This window comes from Brassica napus, chromosome A2, assembly GCF_020379485.1.
Source record: "Brassica napus cultivar Da-Ae chromosome A2, Da-Ae, whole genome shotgun sequence".
NCBI lineage: Eukaryota > Viridiplantae > Streptophyta > Magnoliopsida > Brassicales > Brassicaceae > Brassica > Brassica napus.
In genome coordinates, this window is record NC_063435.1 from 18,677,038 (window position 1) to 18,701,108 (window position 24,071).

Below are 24,071 nucleotides of genomic sequence, written 5' to 3' on the forward strand. Positions count from 1 at the left end.
GAGAAGCATCGCCCAGGACTTGTGTTTCTTTCTGAGACGAAGAATAGGAGGCCGCTGCTGCAAAACATTCAGGCCGATTTAGGATTTGATCATTTATTTACCGTTGAGCCACTTGGCCTTAGCGGAGGTTTAGCTTTATTTTTTATGGATGATTTTCGAGTTAATGTTTTATTTTCGAATAACAGAATGATTGACATTGAGGCAATCATTGATGGAATAAAAGTTTTCATGACGTTTGTTTATGGTGACCCTGTTTTGGAACGACGAGATGAGGTTTGGGAACGTCTTACGCGTTTCTCAACAACTAAAAATGGACCTTGGTTCATGATAGGAGACTTTAATGAGATAACATGTCATAACGAGAAGACAGGAGGAAGACAACGCCCTGATAGCTCTTTTCTTCCTTTTAAGCAGATGCTTAATGATTGTGGCATGTTAGAATTTCCTTTTACGGGTGATATGCTTTCTTGGGTGGGGAAGAGAGCAGGAGGATCAACAGTTCGATGTCGCTTAGACAGAGCAGTGGGAAATGCGGACTGGCATGAGAAGTTTCCCCACTCGACTGTTAAGTATATGAGGCTATGGGGATCGGATCATCGTCCGATTCTTGCAGACATACTCATAAAGCCAACGAGAAGATCCAGGAAGTTTAAATTTGATAAAAGATGGTTGGATAATGAGGATCTACGGCAAGTTATCCTTGATGGATGGAAATCTCCTGATCTTCCTCCAAACGCGAATATTATGGAACATATTGCCAGCTGCAGGAGAGCCTTGAGTGAGTGGCGGAAGCAAAATAATGTCAATTCGGCAAAATTAGTGGAGGAACTTAAAGAAAAGGTGGAAGGCTTGTATGCAGATGATAATGCCACAACTGAAGAAATTGCTGCAGCTCTGAAGGAACTCTCACATGCTCTTAAAGCGGAAGAGATGTTCTGGAAGCAAAAGAGTCGGGTGTTTTGGCTGAGAGAGGGAGATAGAAATACAAAATTTTTCCATGCCTTGACGAAGCAAAGAAGAGCAAGAAATAAGATCACGCAGCTCTTAGATGAGAATGGGAATATTATTGAGGATGAGGAAGGACTTGTAGCCATTGCTACTAGTTACTTCAGGCAGATTTTTGAATCATCGATCCCGGAGGAGATCGCGGAGGCGCTGGCTCAGGTGCCAACAACGATAACTGGTGCTATGAATGACGACCTTACAGCTCCGGTCTCTGAATGGGAGGTCAAATTGGCACTTTTTGCTATGCACCCAGAGAAAGCTCCAGGACCAGATGGGATGACTGCACTTTTCTACCAGAAATTTTGGGATATAGTAAAGGAGGATTTAACTCTTATGGTTAATAAATTTCTTTTCGAGGGGACGATGGCGAACGGACTGAATGACACAAATATATGTCTCATCCCGAAGATATCAAAACCTAATGCAATGACTCAATTCAGACCCATTAGCCTGTGCAATGTCAGCTACAAGATAATCTCTAAAGTCTTATGCCAGAGGTTGAAAAAAGTGCTACCAGGTTTGATATCGGAGACCCAGTCAGCCTTTGTTGCTGGGAGACAGATTTCAGATAATGTTATGATCGCTCAGGAGTTGTTCCACGCATTGCGAACGAAACCAAGTGGACGAAATAAAAGGATGGCCATCAAGACAGACATGAGCAAAGCATATGATAGGATGGAGTGGTCGTTTATTGAAGCTGTCCTGCGTAAAATGGGATTCTCAGAAACTTGGACTAGCTGGGTCATGCGATGCATTACATCGGTGAAATACAAGGTTCTCATGAATGGAGAGCCAAGAGGGAATATTATTCCAGGTAGAGGACTAAGACAAGGAGATCCTTTGTCTCCTTTCATTTTTATTCTATGCACGGAAGCGCTCGCTAGCCTTCTTAATCATGCAGAGATACAAGGGAAGATAACAGGGATGCGTGTTACACGCACGTGTCCGTCGGTATCCCACCTTCTCTTTGCTGATGATAGCCTTTTCTTCTGTAAGGCGGAGCCCCGTGAATGTGAAGAAGTAATGAAAGTAGTCAGGAAATATGGTCAAGCATCTGGTCAATGCATCAACTTCGACAAATCCTCCTTACTCTTTGGTAAGCGGATTAATGCAAATACGAGACAAGAGATTAAAGACGCACTTGGGATACAGAATGAAGGAGGAATGGGAACATACTTAGGCATCCCCGAAGACATAAGCGGGTCTAAATGCAAACTTTTTGCATTTCTGAAAGATAAGCTGATGCATAGAGTGAATGGATGGACAGGTAGATGGCTCTCAAAAGGTGGAAAGGAAGTACTGATTAAATCCATTCTGCTCGCTCTTCCGACATACGTCATGTCAACTTTCCTGCTCCCATTGGAGATATGTGAAAATTTGGCAAGTGCCATTGCTCAGTTCTGGTGGAGCTCGAATCCCCCAAAAAGGGGAATACATTGGGCGAAATGGGAGAAGGTCTGTCGATCCAGAGAGGAGGGTGGAATTGGCTTCCGACTGATTCATGAGTTTAATCTGGCGCTTCTGGCGAAACAACTATGGAGATTAGTACAGTTTCCTGATTCCCTGGTCGCCAGAGTTTTACGGGGAAGGTACTATAGATTGAGCTCACCACTGAGAGTAGGCCCGGTTAGCAGCCCATCCTATGTGTGGACTAGCATTTCTGCTGCAAGAAAATTGCTGTTACTTGGGATTAGACAGAAGATTCACTCAGGCTATGAGGTTAAGGTATGGGAGGATCCATGGATTCCATCGAATCCCGCTAGGCCAGCTGCCCCCATAGCTCCTGTGATGAATCCTAACATGAGAGTAAGCGATCTTATTGATCAGGGATTGAAGGATTGGGATGTGGGACTATTGGAGAGCTATGTTCATCCTGAGGATATACCACTCATAAGGAGTTTGGCCATAAGCTCAACTCACCGTCGTGATTCTTTCTGCTGGAACTTTACAAGGAGTGGCCAATACACGGTTAAATCTGGATATTGGGTGGCGCAGAATTTATTAAAGTTAACAGAGGAGAAGGAAGTTTTGGAGCCAAGTATTACAAAGCTCCAGGCCTTTGCGTGGAAATTAAAGGCCCCTACGAAGATGTGCCATCTTATGTGGCAGTTGTTAACTGGTCATGTGGCAGTAACGAGGAATTTAGTTAGACGCAATATGAGGTGTGATAATTACTGCCCAAGATGTGGAGAAGCAGAGGAGACTGTCACACATGCAATCTTTGAATGCCCACCAGCCCGTCAAGTATGGTCTTTATCTTCAACTCCGACGTGCCCAAATATTTTTCCGGTATCGAGCGTCTACACAAACATGGATTATCTATTCTGGAGGAAAAATAGTATCATGGAGCCAGAGCAAGACAGGGATCCTTATCCCTGGATAATATGGTACATTTGGAAAGCTAGGAATGAAAAACTCTTCAGGGGAATAGATAGAGATCCTCTGGAACTAGTTAGACATGCTGAAAGTGAATGCCACGCATGGTTTGAGGCTAATGAAGTGGTACAAGCAGTATCACAAGACACTATAAATGAGGAACCCCAAGCCGTATGCTTGGGAAATATTTGTTTATTAGATGGTTCTTGGACACTTTCAGCTAACTTTAGTGGATGTGGATGGACATTGATGGATAGCTCTGGGAATAGTCAGCTTATGGGGACAAAAAACTTCCCTCGACGTGAATCAGCCTTGCATTCAGAGGTAGAAGCACTGCGGTGGGCGATGGAGAGTATGCTGCAGCACTCGACCTGCCAGAGCTTTGGGACAGACTGTAAGGAACTGATTTCTATGGTTAAGGATCCTCAGGCGTGGCCAAGCTTTGCGACGGAATTGGAGAGAATAGAGACGTTACAGATATGTTTCCCGGACTTCAACATCACTTACGTTCCACGGGCGCAAAATCAGACAGCAGATTTTCTAGCCAAGACTGCTAGATCTTTTCGTAGAGAGTTACATTTTGTTGGTTGTTCTATTCCGGTTTGGTTACCCAGACCACCTCAAGTTTGAGTAATAGAATAGCCTTTTGACGTCAAAAAAAAAAAAAAAAACATTCCGTTTTTTAATTAAATTATTATAATATAATACCGTGTAATTTGTTGAACTTTTGTAACAACATTAGCGACTCGATGTTTATTCAAATATATTTAACTGATGGTTGGAAAATTGCCAATCCGCACTACGTAAGTTTCAAAGGAACGTAACTAATTCTAAGACATAAACGAAATATTTTACTTAAACAAAAACTGGACTTTTTTTACTAAAAAGAATTGGGTTTTAATTTTCAATTTTTTTTTCAAGTCTAGAAATAGTTTTTGAAAATACGAATTGTTAACTCACCATAGGGTTTATTTCGCCTAATTTCGATTAGAGCACAACAGCAGCAACACAAGTTTTTAAACTACTAACCTAGAACATATAATGATACCAAAACTAAATTTTGATTACCAGTTTGCTGTCTTTTTTGCACAAAGTAATTAGCTGTCTTCTAATAACTATAGACAAATAAATTTCAAAATACTCACTCCGTTTATGAATAAGTGTCACTTTGACATTTTTCACACATACTAAGAAAGTAGCAGAATTATATGTAATTGTTATTAATTACATTTTTTTGACCAATAATATTTGAGATAAATAAAATTATTTATAAAACCAATGCAGCTTTCAATTATTTTAAACTGAAAGTAAGTATAGTTTGTATTAAAATTGTAAAGTGATATTTTTGTGTAACAAGAAAAAAAACTAGAATGATACTTATTATGAAACATAAGGAAGTAAGAAACAAAAACCACCCCATCAATGTTCAATTATGAGGGGAATCTTTTTACGTTTTGAAAAAGAGGAATCTTTGCAGTGAAATCCACATGTGTTAATATCTCTTAATACTCGTTGGTACTTTCCAAAGTAACTAAGATTCTTTGATATTCTGTTTTCAACTTTTCACCCCGACGAGATTCTCATTTTACAGTAAAAATGAAACAAAACACTAAAATAGGAAAATATTGACGTTTCTACCTTTTTATATTTAACCTCAGTAATACCACTATAAATGCTTCCCAAAGATTTTCCCCGACACTCAACTCACACAGAATCAACTCGATATTCTCCCACCCAAAGATTCTCTTAATGGCGCTTCGCAGAGCTATCACCAAGCGTCTCATCGACGGTTACAAATGCGTTCGACCATCGAACACGAAGATCCTCCGTCATTACATGACCTCATCGAATCTTACGGATCCTATCATGGCGATCCGCATCGAGTCCGTTAGTCCTCCTAGAAGGGAGGAAGCAACGTCTGTGACGGGTTTATCAGTGAGTGAGACCAAGAAGTTGTTGAGAATGTATCAAATGGAGAAGGTGAAAGCTAGACTCAGAGAGATTCCAAAGAACTCTGTTTCGTATTGGGAGTTTGTTCAAATCTGTTGTGAGACCTGTGGGAACAACGACGAGCAAGGTTCTCAAATGGCTCAGTCTTTGGATCAAGCTGGAAGCGTCGTCGTTTTAGGAGACATCGTTTTCCTTCATCCTTATCAGGTGGATAATCTAACTACTAACTAGTGTCCTCTAAAAACTCTCTTTTATTTTGATTATTACTTCTGGTTCGTAATCTGTTAGGATATAACATTTGCTTTTGAAAATAATCAAAAAGCATACATAGATCCAATAACAGAACATGTCTAAAGAGAAAGACCATATTGTGTATTCTTGATAATGTTTTTTGTCTAATGTAAAATCATTAAAAAATGTTTAGTGTGTTAAAATCTATGATTTTCAAAACTATGGTTTTGGGCGTTTGAGAATTGTTGGGTCTTATATGAATGTTTCATACAAGAGCCCTCCTAGTTATGACCAAGAACTTTCTATACAAAGTATTATATTCTTATATTATTTTGCTATATAATTTTAGATAGCCAAGTCTATGGCGGCAATGATCCACCAAACATCAGCACTTCCAAACGATCCAAGAAAAGAAGAGTTAGCTCAGCTTGAGACTACAAAGAAGTGTATTGACATAAAGGCACGACGTATAGTCCAGGCAGAGTTATATTGCGGTCTGGGACTCCTAGCAGCGCAAACGATAGGATTTATGCGTCTTACCTTCTGGGAACTAAGCTGGGATGTGATGGAACCTATCTGCTTCTTTGTCACATCCCTTCATTTCCTCCTTGGTTACTACTTCTTTCTTCGGACTTCGACAGAACCATCTTTTGAAGGGTTTTATCAACAACGGTTTAAGACGAAACAGAAGAAGCTTATGGAGAGCCATGGGTTTGATTTTTTGAGATACACTGAGCTCAACTCCTTGTTTACACCGTTAGCGTGTAAATCTGAAGTTTCAACGGTTTAGCTAACAATAGAAGTTTATCCCGCCTAGACACATCATGTCTTTAGCCACTGTATAATTTACCTGGTGTATGTAGACTTAAATTGGGGTTCAACTTGTATGTGTATTTGATAAAGTCGGAATCTTAATTTTTATGCACCCATATATAATGCTCTTAGTTTTATGGTTTTTGCCTAAGCCAAAGAGCATATAAACGTTTTAAAGATCAAAAGTGGGAAAATAACATATAACCTCCAATGTATACAAAGGAAACAAGAGACTCTCTCAGTTCTCTCCTCTCTATATTTTAGAGAGAGAGAGAGAGTGTGCTTTCTCAGATGAACAACGTGTCCAATACAGCCTGGAGCCATTCACATATGAGAGACCGACCAATATACCTCCGGTCCGAGCTGGTGATTGTAGCGTGTACACTCTAAAGTACATTGAATGTCATGCTCTTGGGATAGAGATTAGTAAAAAAGACTTTGCTAAGCCCAACGGGAAGACTATGAGGGATAAGATGGTGGTGAATATATTTCAAGAGCTTCCTGATGCGCATGAGTTCGAAAACAAGGACAATGATACCAACCTGGGTGCGTAAGAGGGGTGCTAAACAGGCTACATTAGATAATTTTGTATGATAGATTAGGCTGATCTGTGTATTTGAACTTGATCCCTATTTTGTAACATATCTTATGCACAGAAGACTTACAGTTAAGTCGTTTGGAATGTTGGACGACTTAACTATAAGTAGTCTGAAAAGTCTTCTATGTAGTGACCTTTTGTAACCTTTCGGATAATATAAAGGGCAAGACCTTCTTATATTTGTTTGGTAGTGCAATTTGACAAAGAAGTTGACACAGATAAGTTTATAACACAAATTTTTAATACATAGACTAAACACTGGACGACTAACTGGACGACCTTCTGGACGACTTACTTGAAGGTCTTCTTGAAGACTAAACATTGGACGACTAACTTGAAGGTCTTCTGGAAGAATAAACCCTGGACGGCTAACTGGACGACCTTCTAGACGACTTACTTGAAGGTCTTCTGGAAGACTAAACATTGGACGACTAACTTGAAGGTCTTCTGGAAGAAAAAACCCAGGACGACTAACCTTAAGGTCTTCTGGACGACTTACTTGAAGGTCTTCTGGAAGACTAAACAGTGGACGGCTAACTTGAAGGTCTTCTGGAAGAAAAAACCCTGGACGACTAACTGGACGACTTACTTGAAGGTCATCCACGTCATTTCTTACATTGTGGTTTCGTATTGCCAGTTTCCTTGCATTTTGAGCATCTATAAACCATGTGTTGCTTACAGGGTTTGCGTCCTCTCATCCTGGATAGCTCCAACCAAGATTGCCATCTTGATTTCTTCTGTCTTCCTGGACCACGCTTTACATCCGGAGGAAAGCATGTGTGTTACTCAACTTGTTGTCCAACACAAGGATATATATTCTTTGAGTATCCTGCAAACAGAAAATCCTTTGAGTACACTGGATATACAAGTGTGGAGATATGCAAACTAGCAGATATTTCAGCAACTATAGCATGAGAGCAAAGTATTTTCTCCACTGCATAGACACCACAATCACACTTTCCATGTTCTAAATCAACCACAAAGTCTATTTTGCCACCTTTCACAAAGAATCGCCATCCAACAATTGGTTGTACCGTCATCGTATCCGCTATCTCCGATCGAACAGCAAGCAAGTATTCAACACCTCGACTATGTTGAGTTGGGAGACTCAAAGCATCTTCTCTCCTTTTCCAAAACCACTTTCCTAGCTTCTCCCTTATAAACTCCAACAGGAACTGAACCGGAAATCCTCTAGCTCGCTTCAGAGCGGAATTAATAGATTCAGGGATGTTGCTTGTCTTTATGTTGTACCTGTCCCCCTGACAATAAGCCCTTGACCATAGGCTGACGTCGGCATTCTCTAAATACGTTGCAAGGTCCGGGTTTGCACTCCGTATCTCAGCCATGTACCGGTCAAAATCTGAAACCGTATGAGCATAAGCAGCACCTTTCACCAAGTACAAGAGATGTTTCCCTTTATACTTTTTGACAATGTTATCTTGAAGGTGATAATAACATATTCATCGGGTTGCCCAAGGAAACACCTTATCACACGCACTTTTAATGGCTGTGTGCCGGTCGGAGACTATCACCAAAGGCTGCTCATCAAATACACAACTAGCCAATTTTGTGAAAAATCATTCCCAAGAAAGTTCATCTTCAGCATCTACGATCCCAAAAGCCAATGGAAATATCTGAAAATTCCCATCTTGTGCGGCTGCAACTAACATAACACCTCCATACTTCCACTTAGGTGAGTCCCATCCACCACAATGACCGTTCTCTGATACTTAAAACCTTTGATAGAAACTTCAAAAGAGAGAAATAGATACTTAAATCTATTGATAGAATCAAGTTCTATAGCAGTGATAGAGTCGGGATTTGCTAAGGAGATTTGCTCGAGATATGATGGCAGACGCGACTACCCATCTTCTGCTCATCCTCTCACCAATATTTGTGCATATAGAAGTGCTCTGTATGAAGTGGTGTAATCAAGCGTCATGCCAAACATGTTCTTCATTGCATCAGTGATATGTTGCGGATTCAACCCATCAATGATTCCAACACGATCAATGAAAAGCCTACCAACATACTTCGGAGTACAGTGTCTCCGCTGAGCGAGTCAGTCTCCCACTGAGCATGTATGTTTTTCCACATACTTCGTTACCCAAAACGTGTTTGTCCCATGTTTCACACTCGCTCTGATCTTCCATTGACAACCACTAACTGGACATGTTGTCACAAGGAGATTTTTCGTTGACTTGTATATTATGAAGGAGAACCTCCACCTCACTGCTGTAAACCGTAGCTCTGAAAGCAGTGCATCCTTGCTAACAAAACTCTGGTTGACATAGATATTGTTACCAATCGATCTCCCTCCTTCAATCTTTATGAAATCTTTAAAACACATATCATCATCTTCCTCATCCTCATCTTCAACATTTCCATAAACACTGTAATCCTCACCATTCTCGTCCGCTTCAGCAACAATAGAGATATCAGCATCCTCCTCCCCATCATGATTTTCATCTTCAACCAAATCATCATCATCATCTTCAAAACATTCATCAGCTTCATAATCTTCTTCTCTGAACTCTGAAACCGTTTCCACCTTGCTACGGCTTGATACACAAAGACGTACTCCATGCTTTTTGGTTATCTCGAACAAGTTTCAAACTTGTCTATCACTTGAACATGAATAGGAGGGGTGTCTGGAGCCAGCATCATTTATGTTGGTAATGAGTAGGTTATCTCCACAGATTTTGTGCTCATGGCCAGGTTATAATCTTCTTGAGCCATTGCAAGAAGTTCAGCATGTGTCGAACCTTCCCCCAAAAAAATGATTCTCGCTCCTTTGATTATCAACCACAAAATCTCAACGACAATCTTTCAACAACCATTCTCCATACACTGCATGTAACTGACGCATCATCTACAAAAATTTAAAATAAAACACACTAGTAAATATAGAGAAAATGAAAGTTTACTAAACATTGACGCAGACGACATACCAGTAAGTTGTCTGGAAGACTTACCAGTTAGTCGTCCAAACAGGTCATTTTTGCAATTGAATTTTAAATAGGACGACTTACTGGTAAGTCGTCCAGCTTTGTTTGTTAAAAAAAAACTTGTAACAGTAAGTCGTCTAGGATAAAACAGGTTAGTTTTACATTTGACCGAATTGTGTTAGATATTTGAGTTTACATGGACGACTTACCAGTAAGTCGTCTCTGGGTAAACAAAAATTTCAATATTTTATTAAAGCTAGACGATTTATTTGTAAGTCTTCTCAGGTTAGTTTGTAATTCGAAAAAGAAACTTAAATATTTAACTTTACCCAGACGACTTACTTGAAAGTCGTCCAGGTAGACGACTTACGGGAAAGTCGTCCGAGATAAGCAAGGTTTGACAAGAATCTAGGAAATAAATCTGGACGACTTTCAAGTAAGTCGTCTTATTTGACGACTTCCGCGTAAGTCGTCTGGGAAAAGTTAAATATTTACGTTTTATTTTCCAATTGCAAAAGTAACCTGAGACGACTTACAAATAAGTTGTCTAGCTTTAATAAAATATTGAAATTTTTGTTTTCCAAGAGACGACTTACTGATAAGTCGTCCAGGAAAAGTTAAATATCTGACACAATTCGGTCAAATGCAAAACTAACCCGTTTATCCTAGATGATTTACCAGTAAGTCGTCTAGGGATTCTCTAGATTTTTTTTTTAACAAACAAAGATAACGACTTACAAGTAAGTTTTCCGTTTGACCAGAAGACTTACCCATAAGTCTTCTACAGCCAGACTACTTACGGGTAAGTCTTCTACGCGAACTGATCTGGAAATAATTTCAATTTCATACCTTAAACTAGTGACATGACTTCCTTAGCACACAAAGTCTTCTCCAACCACCCAGAACCTCAAACGAAAGTAACCCACCAATAATAGTATGCTTGAATGGCTCTATCAACCATAAAAAAATTTGAATCAAAAGCTTGAGTTTTTTGGATGAATATGGAGGCAAAGTGAAAAAGATGTTGTTTTTAGTTCATAACAAGTGTGAAAGAGAGAGTGTAAATCGATTGAGGTGCATTAAGAGCTTCAAATTGGTTGTTCATGGTGGTTGGTGTATTGATTGTAATGGCAATCTTGTAAATACTTGAAGATGATGAGGTTGAGAGAGTAAAAATGTCATTTTCAAAAAAAAAAAAAAAAAACTAATGGTATTTTCGTGAATAATATGAACTTGCGGGGTGAATAGGACAAAAGAAAAATCTAAAAAAAATATGGGTTAGTTTTAGGTTTAACTTTGAGTTTTGAGTCAATTTTGCAAAAAGCCCTTGAACTTTTGCTCTTTGGCTTGAACTTCTTGAACTCTTCTGAAATATTGTGAACTCACACACTCTTTAACAAACCACTTTTTCATTCATTCTTACTTAATTCTTACAACTGATTACACTTAGTCTTTTTTTTTTGACGTCGAACGGCCATTCTATTACTCAAACTTGAGGTGGTCTGGGTAACCAGACCGGAATAGAACAACCAATGAATAGTAACTCCCTACGAAAGTTCCTAGCAGTCTTAGCTAAAAAATCTGGAAACTGATTGCGCACTCGCGGCACATAGGTGATTTCGAAGTCCGGGAAATAGATCTGCAGCGTCTCTATCTTCTCCAATTATGTCGCAAAGCTTGGCCACTTCTGGGTTCCTTTATCATTGCAATCAGCTCCTTGCAGTCTGTTCCAAAACTCTGGCATGGTGAGTGTTGAAGCATATTCTCCATCGTCCATCGCAGTGCTTCCACCTCCGAGTGCAATGCTGATTCACATCGATTGAAATTCTGTGTTCCCATAAGTTGTATGTTCTCCCCCACTATCCATCCAGACCCATCCACATCCACTAAAGCGATCAGAAGCTGTCCAAGATCCATCCAGTAAGCAAATATTACCCAAGCTTAAGACTTGGTTTTCTTCACTATTGATGGCCTGCACTACTTGTGGTATCAACTCATTTGCACTGAACCAGGCTTGACATTCACTTTCTGCGTATCGAACTAGTTCCAATGGGCCTCTGTCTATTCCCCTGAAAAGTTTATCATTGCGAACCATCCAGATATACCATATTAACCAGAGATAAGGATCCCTGTCTTGGTCTTGTTCTATGATATTATTCTTCCTCCAGAATAGATAGTCCATGTTTGTGTAGACGCTTGACACCGGAAATGTACCTGGGCTTTTAGGAGTTGTCGATAAGGACCATACTTGCAGGGCTGGAGGGCATTCAAATATAGCATGAGTTACAGATTCCTATGTTTCCCCACACCTTGGACAATAATTGTCGCACCTCATATTCCTCCTTACTAGATTTCTCGTTACTGCCACCTGACCCGTTATCAATTGCCATATAAGATGGCACATTTTCCTTGGCGCTTTCAACTTCCACGCAAAGGCTTGAAGTTCAGTTATACTTGGTTACAGTATTTATTTTTCCTTTTCTGGTTTTAATAGATTTTGAGCTACCCAGTATCCAGATTTAACTGTGTATTGACCATTCCTCGTGTAGTTCCAGCAGAAAGTATCACGGCGATGAGTAGAGCTTATGGCCATACTGCGAATGAGTGGTATGTCATCAGGATGGACATAGTCCTCTAATATTCCTACGTCCCATTACTTCGATTCCTGATTAATGAGGTCACTAACTCTCATATTCGGGTTCATCACAGGTGCTACATGTGTAGCTGATCTAGCAGGTGTCGTCGGAATCCATGAATCTTCCCACACCTTGACTTCATAGCCAAAATGAATCTTCTGTCTGATCCCCAAAAGTAGGAGCTTCCTTGCGGCGAAAATGCTTGACCACACATATGATGGACCACGTGCAGAGGCCGCTCTCAATGGCGAGGTCATCCTATAATATCTGCCCTTCAAGACTCGGGCAACAAGTGAATCAGGGTACTGGACCAATCTCCATAATTGCTTTGCAAGTAATGCTAAGTTGAACTCATGAATTAAACGGAAACCAATTCCACCCTCATCTTTTGGTAGACAAACCTTCTCCCATTTCGCCAAGTGTATTCCTTTTTTTGGTGGATTCGAACTCCACCAAAATTGTGCAATGGCACTATCTAGGTTTTCACAAATCTCCAATGGAAGCAGAAACGTCGACATAACGTATGTCGGAAGAGCGAGTAAAATGGATTTGATCATTACCTGCTTCCCCCCTTTTGAGAGCCATCTACCAGTCCACCCATTCACTCTATACATCAGGTAGTCTTTTAGAAAGGCAAAGAGTTTGCATTTGGATCCACTAATATCCTCTGGGATTCCCAAGAACTTCCCCATTCCACCATCATTATGTATTCCAAGTACATCTTTAATCTCTTGCCTAGTAGCTGCATTAATCCTCTTACCAAAGACTAAGGAAGATTTATCAAAGTTAATACATTGTCCAGATGCTTTACCATATGTCCTGACTACTTTTATTCTTTCTTCACATTCACGGGGCTCCACCTTACAGAAGAAAAGGCTATCATCAGCAAAGAGAAGGTGAGATACCGAAGGACATGCACATGTGACGCGCATCCCCGTTATCTTTCCTTCGTTCTCTGCATGATTGAGAAGGCTAACGAGTGCTTCCGTGCACAAAATAAAAATGAAAGGAGACAAAGGATCTCCTTGACGTAGGCCTCTACCTGGAACAATATTTTCTCTTGGCTGCCCATTCATGAGGACTTTATATTTTACCGACGTAATGCACCTCATGATCCAGGTGGTCCATGTTTCGGAGAATCCCATCTTTCTCATCACAGCTTCAATAAATGACCATTCCATCCTATCATAGGCTTTGCTCATATCTGTCTTGATGGCCATCCTTTTATTACGTCCATTCGGTTTAGTTCACAGGCATGAAAAATTTCTTGGGCAATCATGATATTATCTGATATCTGTCTTCCAGCAACAAAGGCTGACTGAGTTTCAGAAATCAACCCTGGCAAGACTTTCTTTAGTCTATGGCATAAGACCTTAGAGACGATCTTGTAGCTGACATTGCATAAGCTATGGGTCTGAATTGAGCCATATCATTAGGCATAGTTGTCTTTGGGATAAGACAAATATTTGTATCATTTAGACCATTTGACAAAGAGAGCTAATTTGACTTCCCATTCGGAAACAGGAGCCGTGAGGCTGTCATTCATAGATCCCGTAATCATCGTCAGAACTGCAGATAACGCCTCTTCAATGTCTTCTGGAATATAAGACTCAAAGATTTGCCGAAAATAGCTAGTAGCAATGGCTACCAGTCCTTCTTCATCCTCAACTATGTTGCCATCTGCATCCAATAGCTGCGTGATCTTGTTTTGTGCTTTCCTTTGCTTCGTTAAGGCATGGAAATATTTTGTATTTTTGTCTCCCTCTCTCAGCCAAAACACTCTACTCTTCTGTTTCCAGAACATTTCTTCTGCCTTAAGAGCGTCAGAGAGTTCCTTCAACGCTGCTGCAATTTCCTCAGTCGTCGCATTGTCGTCTGCATATAAACCCTCAACTTTCTCCTTTAGCTCCTCTACTAGCTTCACCGAATTAATATTGTGTTGTTTTCTCCACTCACTCAAGGCTTTTCGGCAGCTAGAGATATGTTCCATCATAGTCGCATTCAGGGGAAGATCAGGAGATTTCCATCCCTCCAGAATAACTTGTCTTAGTTCTTCGTTGTCAAGCCATCTTCTGTCGAATTTGAATTTTTTTGATCTTCTTATTGGCTTTCTGAGTATATCTGCGAGAATCGGACGATGATATGATCCCCATAGCCTCATGTACTTTACATTGGAGTGTGGGAACTTCTCATGCCAGTCAGCATTTCCTACTGCTCTGTCTAGACGACATCGAACAGTTACGTGTCCTGCTCTCTTCCCTACCCATGAAAGCATGTCTCCCGTAAAAGGAAACTCTAACATCCCACAATCTGTAACCATTTGTTTAAAGGGTAGAAACGAGCTATCAGGATGCTGTCTCCCTCCATCTTTCTCATTGTGACCTTTGATTTCATTGAAATCTTCTATCATGAACCAAGGTCCATTTCTAGTTGTTGAGAAATGCGTAAGACGTTCCCAAACTTGATCTCTTCGTTCCAAAACAGGGTCACCATAAACAAACGTCATGAAAACTTTTATTTCATCAATGACTGCCTCAATGTCAATCATTCTATTATTCGAAGACAAAACATTAACTTGAAATTCATCCATAAAAAATAAAGCTAAACCTCCGCTGAGTCCAAGTGGATCAACAGTAAACAAATGGTCAAATCCTATGTCGGCCTGAAGGTTTTGCAACATCAGCCCTCTGTTCTTCGTCTCAAAAAGGAACACAAGTCCTGGGCGATGCTTCTGGCACATCTCCTTAAGGCATCGAACTGTGAGGTCGTTCCCAATCCCTCGACAGTTCCAACTGAGTGTCCTCATTGATGGAGGGGGGATGGGTTTTTGGACCCCATGGAACCATCATTTCTGGATGACCCAGATTTTTGTTTCTTCGAACTGAGATGATGGCGTCTTGATGTTCCACCAGCAGTACGGGTTTCATGAGACGAAGATGACCTCTTGTGTGGAGATCCCCAACGGAGAATCCCAAATTTTCTGTTCGAAATACCCAAATGGATACTTGGTTTGGAGCCATGCTTGCTACCTCTCGGGGCTTTACCAGCCGATTTGTGAGACTTAGAAGGCACGGCGTTTGCTGTCTTTTCCTCCATCTCCGCCAGCTCTAGCCCCATCAGATTGTCGTTATGCACGTCGCAGTCCATCAGCCCACTATCTTGTTGATCCGCAATATCCATAAGGTGAAGGCTTCTCTAACAGGATTCAAGCTGTAGCTAACCAGATGAGAGCTCTCGGAGAAGGAAGATCTAACTTCGATATGGTTATGAAGATGCTAGCCTTGATGTCAAAGAGCTACGCATCTCTGTCCTCATTGATGGAAAAAACTAAAGATCTCGAAACAGTCACATATGCTGAACGTATCGGATATACTGAACATGTCAAAACAAGAACCATGAAAGATCAAAGCAACTATTGCAGACGGAAAAACCTATAAAGAGTCAAGAAGGCAAAAAGATCAGCAAGAAAATGAAAACAGAAACAGAAACCAAAGGAATGGCTAAAGAAGCCAAACTGAAGAACTTGGTGATCAAAGAAGACATCAATAACAAAAAAAACTATGTAAGTAAGCGAGGAATGAAGAGAAAGCAAATGGAAAAAATAACATGACTCAAGAACAATAGCACAAAGGATTCAACTTCAAAAATATAGAGAAAATTGATAAGAACAAGGTAAACTTCAAAATCAAAGTAAATAAAAGTCAAGAAGACTACATGGGTATGAAAAGACACAAATCAACAAGAAAGAAATAGGACATAGAGACTTCTCAGCAGAGTAACTGCAAAAAAGGAGAAGCTGAAGTCAGTTGAGACTGAAGAAACATCTATTCAAAAGGGAGCAAAGAAACCTCATAAAGGAGAAACTGAATCCATGTAGATCCAGAGCAAGAGGGAGACTAAGAAAATGCGTTTACCAAGGAGATATGCAAGTGTTCTGATGAGCACATCTTCAACCGGCAACAGCAAAACAAAGACAAATCAAAGATATCAAACTTCAAAACTTTGAGTTGGAACCGAGGCAACAACTCAAGGAATCAAAAGGGAGTGTTCAGAAGTGATTCCTTGCGTAAAACCTGCAATTTGAAGGGTAAAAAAATAGTGAGAAGAAGAAAAACAAAAAGTAAGAAGAGTGAACGAATAATCAAGTACTATGAATGAAAGAAGGAAGAAGAGAAGTCAAAGATCGAGATCAACAAGGAAGTTAGTTATGTAGCTAGTAATTAAAGTAAGTAAACAAGTTAAGAGTTAGTTGGTTAGTCTGCTAACTAAGTTCAAATATGACTAGAGAGTTGGCAAGAGAGTTGTTAAGGAGTTGTTAGAATAGTTAAATTTTGTAGTGTAAGAGTGCTCTAAAGATAAGAAATATGGGTTAGGTGTAAGTGAGTATGTGATTACGATTAGAGTAAGGAAGAAGTCTACTATAAAGACTAAGTGTGATCATTTGTAAGAAGCAAATAAGAAAGATTGAAAACATATTTTTTTTTGTTTAATCTGGGGGTATCCCAGACAGTGTCCCAAACCTATCTCCAAGAGGAAAGCTGCACTCCACGGATGAACCTTTTCTCCGGATATTCAAATAAGGTCGAAAACATGGATCCGTATCCGCGTACCCACAACATGGGTAATCTAAGTTAGCGAGGATTCGAACTCAGGTCCTTTAGAAAATCTAAATTAGTGAGGATTCGTACTCAAGTCCCTTAGAAACACTGAGACGACATTTGCCACCTGACAACACCCACGTGATTAATAAAAACATGGTTTATTAAAGAAAATTCTTACACAAATAAAAACAGAGAAAAACAGAATAAAAGAATGTGTGAATTCACAAAACTTCACAACAATTAAAAAGGTCAAAGTCAAAGAGAGAAAGTTCAACAAAAATGTCCTGACAAATGATCCGCTTTCTAATCTTTTGAATTTTATCCAGATTCATGGTTAATGGTTCCAGCAACCCTAGATGATTTGTAAGCTTCGGTTTGAAGAAAGAACATGTTGGGATACACGAATTGGTCAAAGTTCTCAGTGACGGTCACTCCAATGAGGTATCCAACCAGATGTCATGTTGGCCTCGTAATAGGTCTTTTCTCAATTTCTTTCATGTGTACTTGATCTTATCCCCAAATATATATATATATATATATATATATATATATATATATATATATATATATATATATATATATATATATATTATTTGAGAAGCATTACAACATTTTTTTGTAGCCACATGTCATCACTAAAATGATTCTTAAAATCCTTAGAGAAATATGTTGGTCTATCTAAATATATAATAAACTTTTTATTAAACTAACCATAAATACATTATTAATGTGCTTCATTATTTCCATAAATAAAATTACGGAATTACCTAATATGGCTAAAGTATATATGACAATAAATGACTTTGAATAATAAAGATTTGATAAAAATAAGTGTATCTTATAATATATTTTTTTAATTTTAAACTATTAAAATAAATTAAACAATTATAGTAACCATTTAATAAAAATTAAAAAATTTCTTTATATGTTGTATTTTGAATTTTTAGAAACGAGTATAAATTACTAAAACCATCAAAAGTTTCACATTCAAATTTTGTGATCTATGGTTTAAACTTTTTGTTATGACATGATACAAATAATTAAAAAAATCATATAAGTTGAAAGTCTCATTTAATTAGTATTAAAAATAAAAATTATATAAAAATATATATGTATATATAAATATACATTAAATTAAATTATATGTCATATAAGAAAATAAATAAATATCTTAATTTTGAAATTTACTTTTAACAATTTTTTTTTGATAAAAATTTGAAAAAATATTAACAAATTAATTTTTAAAAATATTATAAATTACATAAATTATTAATCCCACAATGAAAATTTTGTTATCAGTAATTTAAATTTTTTGCTATAACATATACAAATGATAAAAAAAAACATAAGCAAAAAGCATCATTTGATAAATATTAATATTAAAATATACTATATATATATATATGTTACTATCATTTAAATTTAATTATATACCATATCAAATAGAAAAAAATATCTTTTTGGATTAATAAAATTTAGGCCGATTTGGCTGGAAAACAACGAAACATAAGATTATTAGGTATGCATGCAAGGGAAAAATTAATTAGGTAACCGGAGCACACAGCAAATTGGAAATTACGTAGTAGTCCTCATAGAGCTCCAACTTGAGTAGCGTAGCCTGATATCTTCCTACGGTAGGCAAATCTAGTTTAGATACTAGTGTCAGGTGGTGTCTCCGAAAATGACATTTTGTCTTACATATATTGGCAAATGTATGGGCTATATGTATTTATTCGAAACCGCGATAGAGCGCGTTGAGTGGTATACGAACCCTAACAATTTTTTGTTATCAATAATAACAAGTAGTCCTTCAATACTGATAGAATGATATATTTCTGGGTAACTATTTTTGAACTTATACCATGACCACTCATTTAAAAAAAAACAATACAAATAAATATGCAGAAGCTGCCTTTATTTTCTCTTGGCTCGTCAGTTATGGTATAACGATGATGTCGATAGAGTGGAAAGTTCAACGTTAGAAATGATGATGCGCTTTGGTCAACAAGGATGGTTTGAGAGAAAACGTTAATATGTTCCTTTTGTAAATGGATCTTACTTGAAGCTTCCAACAGTGGTCATTTCATTAGTAAAGCAAATAAGACAAATCGATTGAAGTGTATAACTTGTAGACGTGTCTGAATGAAGTCCACAAAAGTAAGGAGAAAGAAGTAGTGAAATAATTAACCGATAAAACATAAGGTTTGATAGGGAACTAAACCATATGGACGTTTAACCAAAGGGAAAACTAAACCGAATGAAATTTTTATTTAACTTGAGTTGAGCTAGACCAGGTTGGATAAACACGAAATTTAAATGCTTATTTAACAAAATATAGCAAATGTGTCAGAGATATTTTATGTAACCTAAGGCTGAATCATTATGTCTAGGACTAGGTAGCTGGCCGCATTTAATGCTTTGTATAAGCTGGATTATGTGGAAGAAACTCCACCGTCTTCATCCATTTTTCGCTATAAAAGGAGGCTACCAGAACCTAAAATCTGCAAAACAAAATTCCCCCAATAATCAAGTTCTGGTAGATTGATTCCGGCAACAGCCTGCGAAGAAGGGATTAAAGGTACGTCCGCAGATTTTTTTTATGATTCAACATTCACTATATAGAGAGAGTTAATTACGGTATAGTTTTGTTGACGCTTCTTGCGTGCATGTTCCAGATGGGTAGGTTATTTCGGCTCATCATGGGCCTTTGGTGTAAGTCGTCAACCGGCGTCTGGAATTTCAAAGAAACCCCAAATTCTGAGGGCGAAGCGTTGATTATCAACAGGACCGATTCTGTAGATGGTATCGTTGAGAGGATCCGTATAACTCTCAACCTAGGTATTCTCACTCCTGTTGTGTTGACCTATCAGCTCCCGCCGTGGATGCTCCATCCTGATGGCCCAACGACTCCGCCGATCACTTTGGTTAGTAACAAAGACGTCGAAATCATGACAAGTGTAACCGATTACATAGAAGATGCAGTTCTGTATGTTACTAGTGGACCCAAACTTGTCGCAAAATACCAGTTCTTATGTAGAACTCCCTTCACAATCGATGAAAAGACATACCTTGAAGAGGGAGTTACAGAAGAAGAACATCGTCAAGCTATACTTGGTATGTGTCGTCAGTCTGATCAGTTAACTTATTTTTAAAACGTTACATTTTTGTTACACTAACCAACTGTATATGATTTTTATTTGGAAGATTTGGTTGGAGGTCATCCGATCGTGTGTAGTAAGCATATGCTGGAGATCATGTTCAATGAACCACAATTGCTACTCGTCTTCCGTGTCGCTCTAGAGATAGAGATGGTCTACGGTCTAGAGAATGATGATGATCATAATGCTGAACCTCCTGACAATCTTACCATAAACGGAAGTGACTTTCTATCTTTTGAGGGAGCGGTTCCCTTATCTCCTGATCCACTCGACAACTACAATCTTCAAGATGAAGGTAAACATACTGTATAAGTAAAATATCCAATATTATGTGATCTAATTTTCTTACAAACTTGATTATTGCGAATGTTAAAACCCGTTTAAAATTTGAATTTATACGCGCTATATATAGGAAAAATCTTGGTTATTATGTCAAAATAAGTATGCGCATGTGGTTATCATTATACGGATCTTTTATTAATATAAACCGGATTTTAACGATGTATATATATTTGATTTGTTCTGATACATATATGAGGTGTTGACGCCCTGAATCTAACTTTTTTTGTTAGTGCTCTATGGAGAACCGATAACTATCGAGGATCTACAAAACTCAGTTCCAAACTTTGAAGCAACCCCAATGGTTCATCAAGGCGATACCGTTGAGCAAGAACCCCTTCACGTGTGGGAAAACATGGCTGAGGATGAAACGTACTGGGATGGCATGATGGAAGGAGAGAGGGCATTTGAGGTTTATATTGCACGGTACCCACTCCCAACAGAAGAAGTTATAGGATTATCGCTTGCTCACAATAGGAGGGTATGTGCCCCACAACCTGAAACTATCATTGTCATCGACGATGATGATGACAATTCGTACACTGGCTCGACCAATGGAAACAACGAACTCGATAACATCATTGCCCTCCCTCCACCCGTTCAGATAGAACCTGATTCTACAGTGGACACTATCAACAGCGTAACAGTCCTCACAAGAGGTATTTAGTTAAAAATATGATAACATATTCTGTTTATAAACTGGAGTGTACCGAATATAACGAGGCTTTGTTGTTCACAGGTGAACCATCCGCTGCGGAAAAAATAATACACACTGTTGATGCTCCTAACAATCTACATGCTACGTCTCCGACCGCAACTGGTGCCACTACTGAACCTTTCCTTGATCTCACACTCGGGGTGGGAATAGGAAATAACAGGGCTGATCCAGAGCCTCTCAGTCACGGCGGAGACTCCTCGTCCGAATCTGAAGATGGTTGTGGTGGGTTTGATCCCCTAATTTAAAACAAATAACCTAAATTATAACTAAGTTGCCTATCTTTTGATGTGAAATATATGGGCGGGGGAAAAGCTTTTTTTTTTGGTTATCGTAAACGGAAAGACGGAAATGACAATATGTAATATGACCTTGTAATGTAAAATATTAATGTGAAATATGTTTATGTACTTCCTGATGTAGCATTATACTAATATAACTATCATCAAAATAATATGTAGGAATCAAAACAAACAATGCGGATGCATTGTATGAAGGGAAGGTGTTTAAAAGTAGAGCTGATTTCAAACAACAAATTGCTTTATACGCTTTGCGAAATAAATTCCATTTTAGGAATGCTCGATCAACTCCCGGCGGAATGGTCCTGAGATGCGTAAGTAGTTCATGCAAATGGAGGATTTACGCAATCAAAATGAAGAATGTTGAAAAATACGAAATACGGAGAGTTATTTCTGGACATTCGTGTTCAGTTGACGAAAGAGCAGGTATAAATCATATAAATAGCATAAGCTGTTCCAATTTTCCTTCAAATAATAAGCGGTGATTGATATAATCTTAACGTAAAAGACGTACGCAAGTCAGAGTGATTATAGTATGAAAAAGTTAGCTTTAGAATTTATATACAGTTTCTTTTGTGGTTAGTAACGATGGAGTGCTACAAATAGTTGTTTACTCAATTTAAATTGATAGTTTCACATAACATGTTACCTTATGAAAAAATGAAACAAATAATAAATATAACTGGAAAACTTTTAAACGCAGGCTATGAAGCACAAGCGACACATATGGTCATTGGGGAAATGATAAAGTCAAGGTTTGCAGGAAACGGTGGAGGACCACGCCCAAACGAAATCATACAAGTCATGCTCGGTGATCACAACGTAAGGATATCTTATTGGAAAGCATGGCGATCAAGAGAAGTTGCACTAGAACATGCAAAAGGTTCATCTGCCACGTCTTATAGATTGCTTCTAGAATACCTACATAGACTCGTGGTGGCAAATCCCGGTTCAGTGGCAGAAATGCACACGGTTTACGAACAAGGGATTGGTCATCGGTTCAAATATATGTTTCTTTCCCTCGGTGCATGTATCAATGGTTTCAAACATATGCGTAATGTCATTATCATCGATGGAGCACATTTACGAGGCAAATATGCGGGATGCTTACTCACTGCTTCGGCACAAGATGGCAATTACCAAGTATTTCCTATCGCCGTTGGAATTGTTGATGGTGAGAACGACAAAGCTTGGGAGTGGTTTTTTAAAATGCTGTTAAAGTTTATCCCCAACAACAATGATGTTGTTTTTGTTCCGGACAGACACACCTCCATATACAATGGAATATCCAAGGTAAAAATACAAAAGTAGATAGCATGGAATGTTATGTTTATAGTTATGAGAAGATTACTATAACTGAAATATATATACGTGTAGGTCTATCCCGCAGCACAACATTGTGCATGTGTGCTACACCTGAAGCGGAACATCAAGACTTATTTCAAAAACAAGAACCTTGGATACTTGGTGAGCAAGGCAGCTAGAGCAGTCGGACTAACTGAATTTTACACCGCCTTCAACGAAATCAAAAACATCAATGCTTCATGTGCAGAATGCCTAATTGGAATAGGGTTCGAGCACTGGGCCAGGGCACATTTTCCTGGAAATCGATACAACATAATGACAAGCAATGTCGCAGAGACATGGAACTCTGTTCTTCGTGAAGCAAGAGAATATCCGATAACAGCTTTGGTGGAGTATATCAGAGTAAAACTAATGAACTGGTTTGCTGAAAGACGTAATGTCCCACAAGTTGGGAATGGAAGACTTACGGTACGTGTGAAGGAGATAGTTGAAGAAAATTTTCAAAACAGTGGTGGAATACTAGTAAGACGGATTAACGATGTTGGGTTTGAGGTGAAAGACAAGGATGGTTGTTCATACCACGTTAATTTAGCCACCAAATCTTGCAGTTGTTATTCATTTCAGAAGCTCCTCATACCTTGCTCCCATGCAATCGCCTCAGCAATCAAAGAGAAAGTGAGTATCGAATCCCTTGTATCAGACTTTTACACTGTAGAAAACCTATCTTTGGTATATGGGGAAGATATATTACCCATAAGCAACGAAGGAAATACAAGTGGAGCTTCGACCGAAGTTGTAGGAGAAGCGGTCGAAATATTCCCACCCTCAAGCAGACGCCCTCCAGGTAGACCGCGGAAGAGCCGGATATTGTCAACCGGGGAAATACGGGTAACCAACTGCACTATCATATGTTTTGTATATATTTCTGAAAAACCAGTAACAAAACTTTTATGTTGCAAGATGAAAACTCCACGAAAACGACATGTTTGTAGCCGGTGCAACGCGTCAGGACACAACAAAGCAACTTGCAAAGTTGCGATATAAATGCAACCGGAAAAATGCGAAGTTGGCGATTCTCGGATGATGAAGGTGTTTGA

General features: G+C 38.8%; 4 protein-coding genes across 4 annotated transcripts; all 4 read left to right on the forward strand.

Moving 5' to 3' along the window:
- The first annotated feature begins 228 nt into the window (after positions 1-228).
- LOC106394319 lies at positions 229-4,313 on the forward strand. Its single transcript, XM_048752960.1, has 3 exons — positions 229-1,819; positions 2,057-3,981; positions 4,308-4,313. Exons 1-3 carry the CDS (start codon positions 229-231, stop codon positions 4,311-4,313), a joined length of 3,522 nt encoding a protein of 1,173 aa, XP_048608917.1.
- Positions 4,314-4,905: 592 nt separating this feature from the next.
- LOC106370370 (calcium uniporter protein 4, mitochondrial) lies at positions 4,906-6,512 on the forward strand. The gene is made up of 2 exons (XM_013810388.3): positions 4,906-5,538; positions 5,912-6,512. The coding sequence occupies exons 1-2, from the start codon at positions 5,131-5,133 to the stop codon at positions 6,350-6,352; spliced, it is 849 nt and encodes a 282-aa protein (XP_013665842.1). The 5' UTR covers positions 4,906-5,130; the 3' UTR covers positions 6,353-6,512.
- Positions 6,513-19,159: 12,647 nt separating this feature from the next.
- On the forward strand, positions 19,160-21,780 carry LOC106429834. The gene is made up of 5 exons (XM_013870606.3): positions 19,160-19,736; positions 19,834-20,272; positions 20,363-20,611; positions 20,889-21,314; positions 21,395-21,780. Exons 2-5 carry the CDS (start codon positions 19,834-19,836, stop codon positions 21,616-21,618), a joined length of 1,338 nt encoding a protein of 445 aa, XP_013726060.1. The 5' UTR covers positions 19,160-19,736; the 3' UTR covers positions 21,619-21,780.
- Positions 21,781-22,395: 615 nt separating this feature from the next.
- On the forward strand, positions 22,396-24,071 carry LOC106369698. Its single transcript, XM_013809819.2, has 3 exons — positions 22,396-22,962; positions 23,047-23,862; positions 23,967-24,071. The coding sequence occupies exons 1-3, from the start codon at positions 22,396-22,398 to the stop codon at positions 24,069-24,071; spliced, it is 1,488 nt and encodes a 495-aa protein (XP_013665273.2).

What these genes read in the sequence shown, in the direction of transcription:
- LOC106394319 (XM_048752960.1), top strand. Translation starts at nt 229, where the DNA reads ATGACGTTTGTTTATGGTGACCCTGTTTTGGAACGACGAGATGAGGTT. An exon ending in AAGAGGGAATATTATTCCAG is followed by an intron (nt 1,820 to 2,056) that starts GTAGAGGACTAA and finishes AATATGGTCAAG; the next exon opens with CATCTGGTCAATGCATCAAC.
- LOC106370370 (XM_013810388.3), top strand. Translation starts at nt 5,131, where the DNA reads ATGGCGCTTCGCAGAGCTATCACCAAGCGTCTCATCGACGGTTACAAA. An exon ending in TTTTCCTTCATCCTTATCAG is followed by an intron (nt 5,539 to 5,911) that starts GTGGATAATCTA and finishes ATATAATTTTAG; the next exon opens with ATAGCCAAGTCTATGGCGGC.
- LOC106429834 (XM_013870606.3), top strand. Translation starts at nt 19,834, where the DNA reads ATGGGTAGGTTATTTCGGCTCATCATGGGCCTTTGGTGTAAGTCGTCA. An exon ending in ACATCGTCAAGCTATACTTG is followed by an intron (nt 20,273 to 20,362) that starts GTATGTGTCGTC and finishes TTTATTTGGAAG; the next exon opens with ATTTGGTTGGAGGTCATCCG. An exon ending in CTACAATCTTCAAGATGAAG is followed by an intron (nt 20,612 to 20,888) that starts GTAAACATACTG and finishes TTTTTTTGTTAG; the next exon opens with TGCTCTATGGAGAACCGATA.
- LOC106369698 (XM_013809819.2), top strand. Translation starts at nt 22,396, where the DNA reads ATGGTCATTGGGGAAATGATAAAGTCAAGGTTTGCAGGAAACGGTGGA. An exon ending in TATACAATGGAATATCCAAG is followed by an intron (nt 22,963 to 23,046) that starts GTAAAAATACAA and finishes ATATACGTGTAG; the next exon opens with GTCTATCCCGCAGCACAACA. An exon ending in TGTCAACCGGGGAAATACGG is followed by an intron (nt 23,863 to 23,966) that starts GTAACCAACTGC and finishes ACATGTTTGTAG; the next exon opens with CCGGTGCAACGCGTCAGGAC.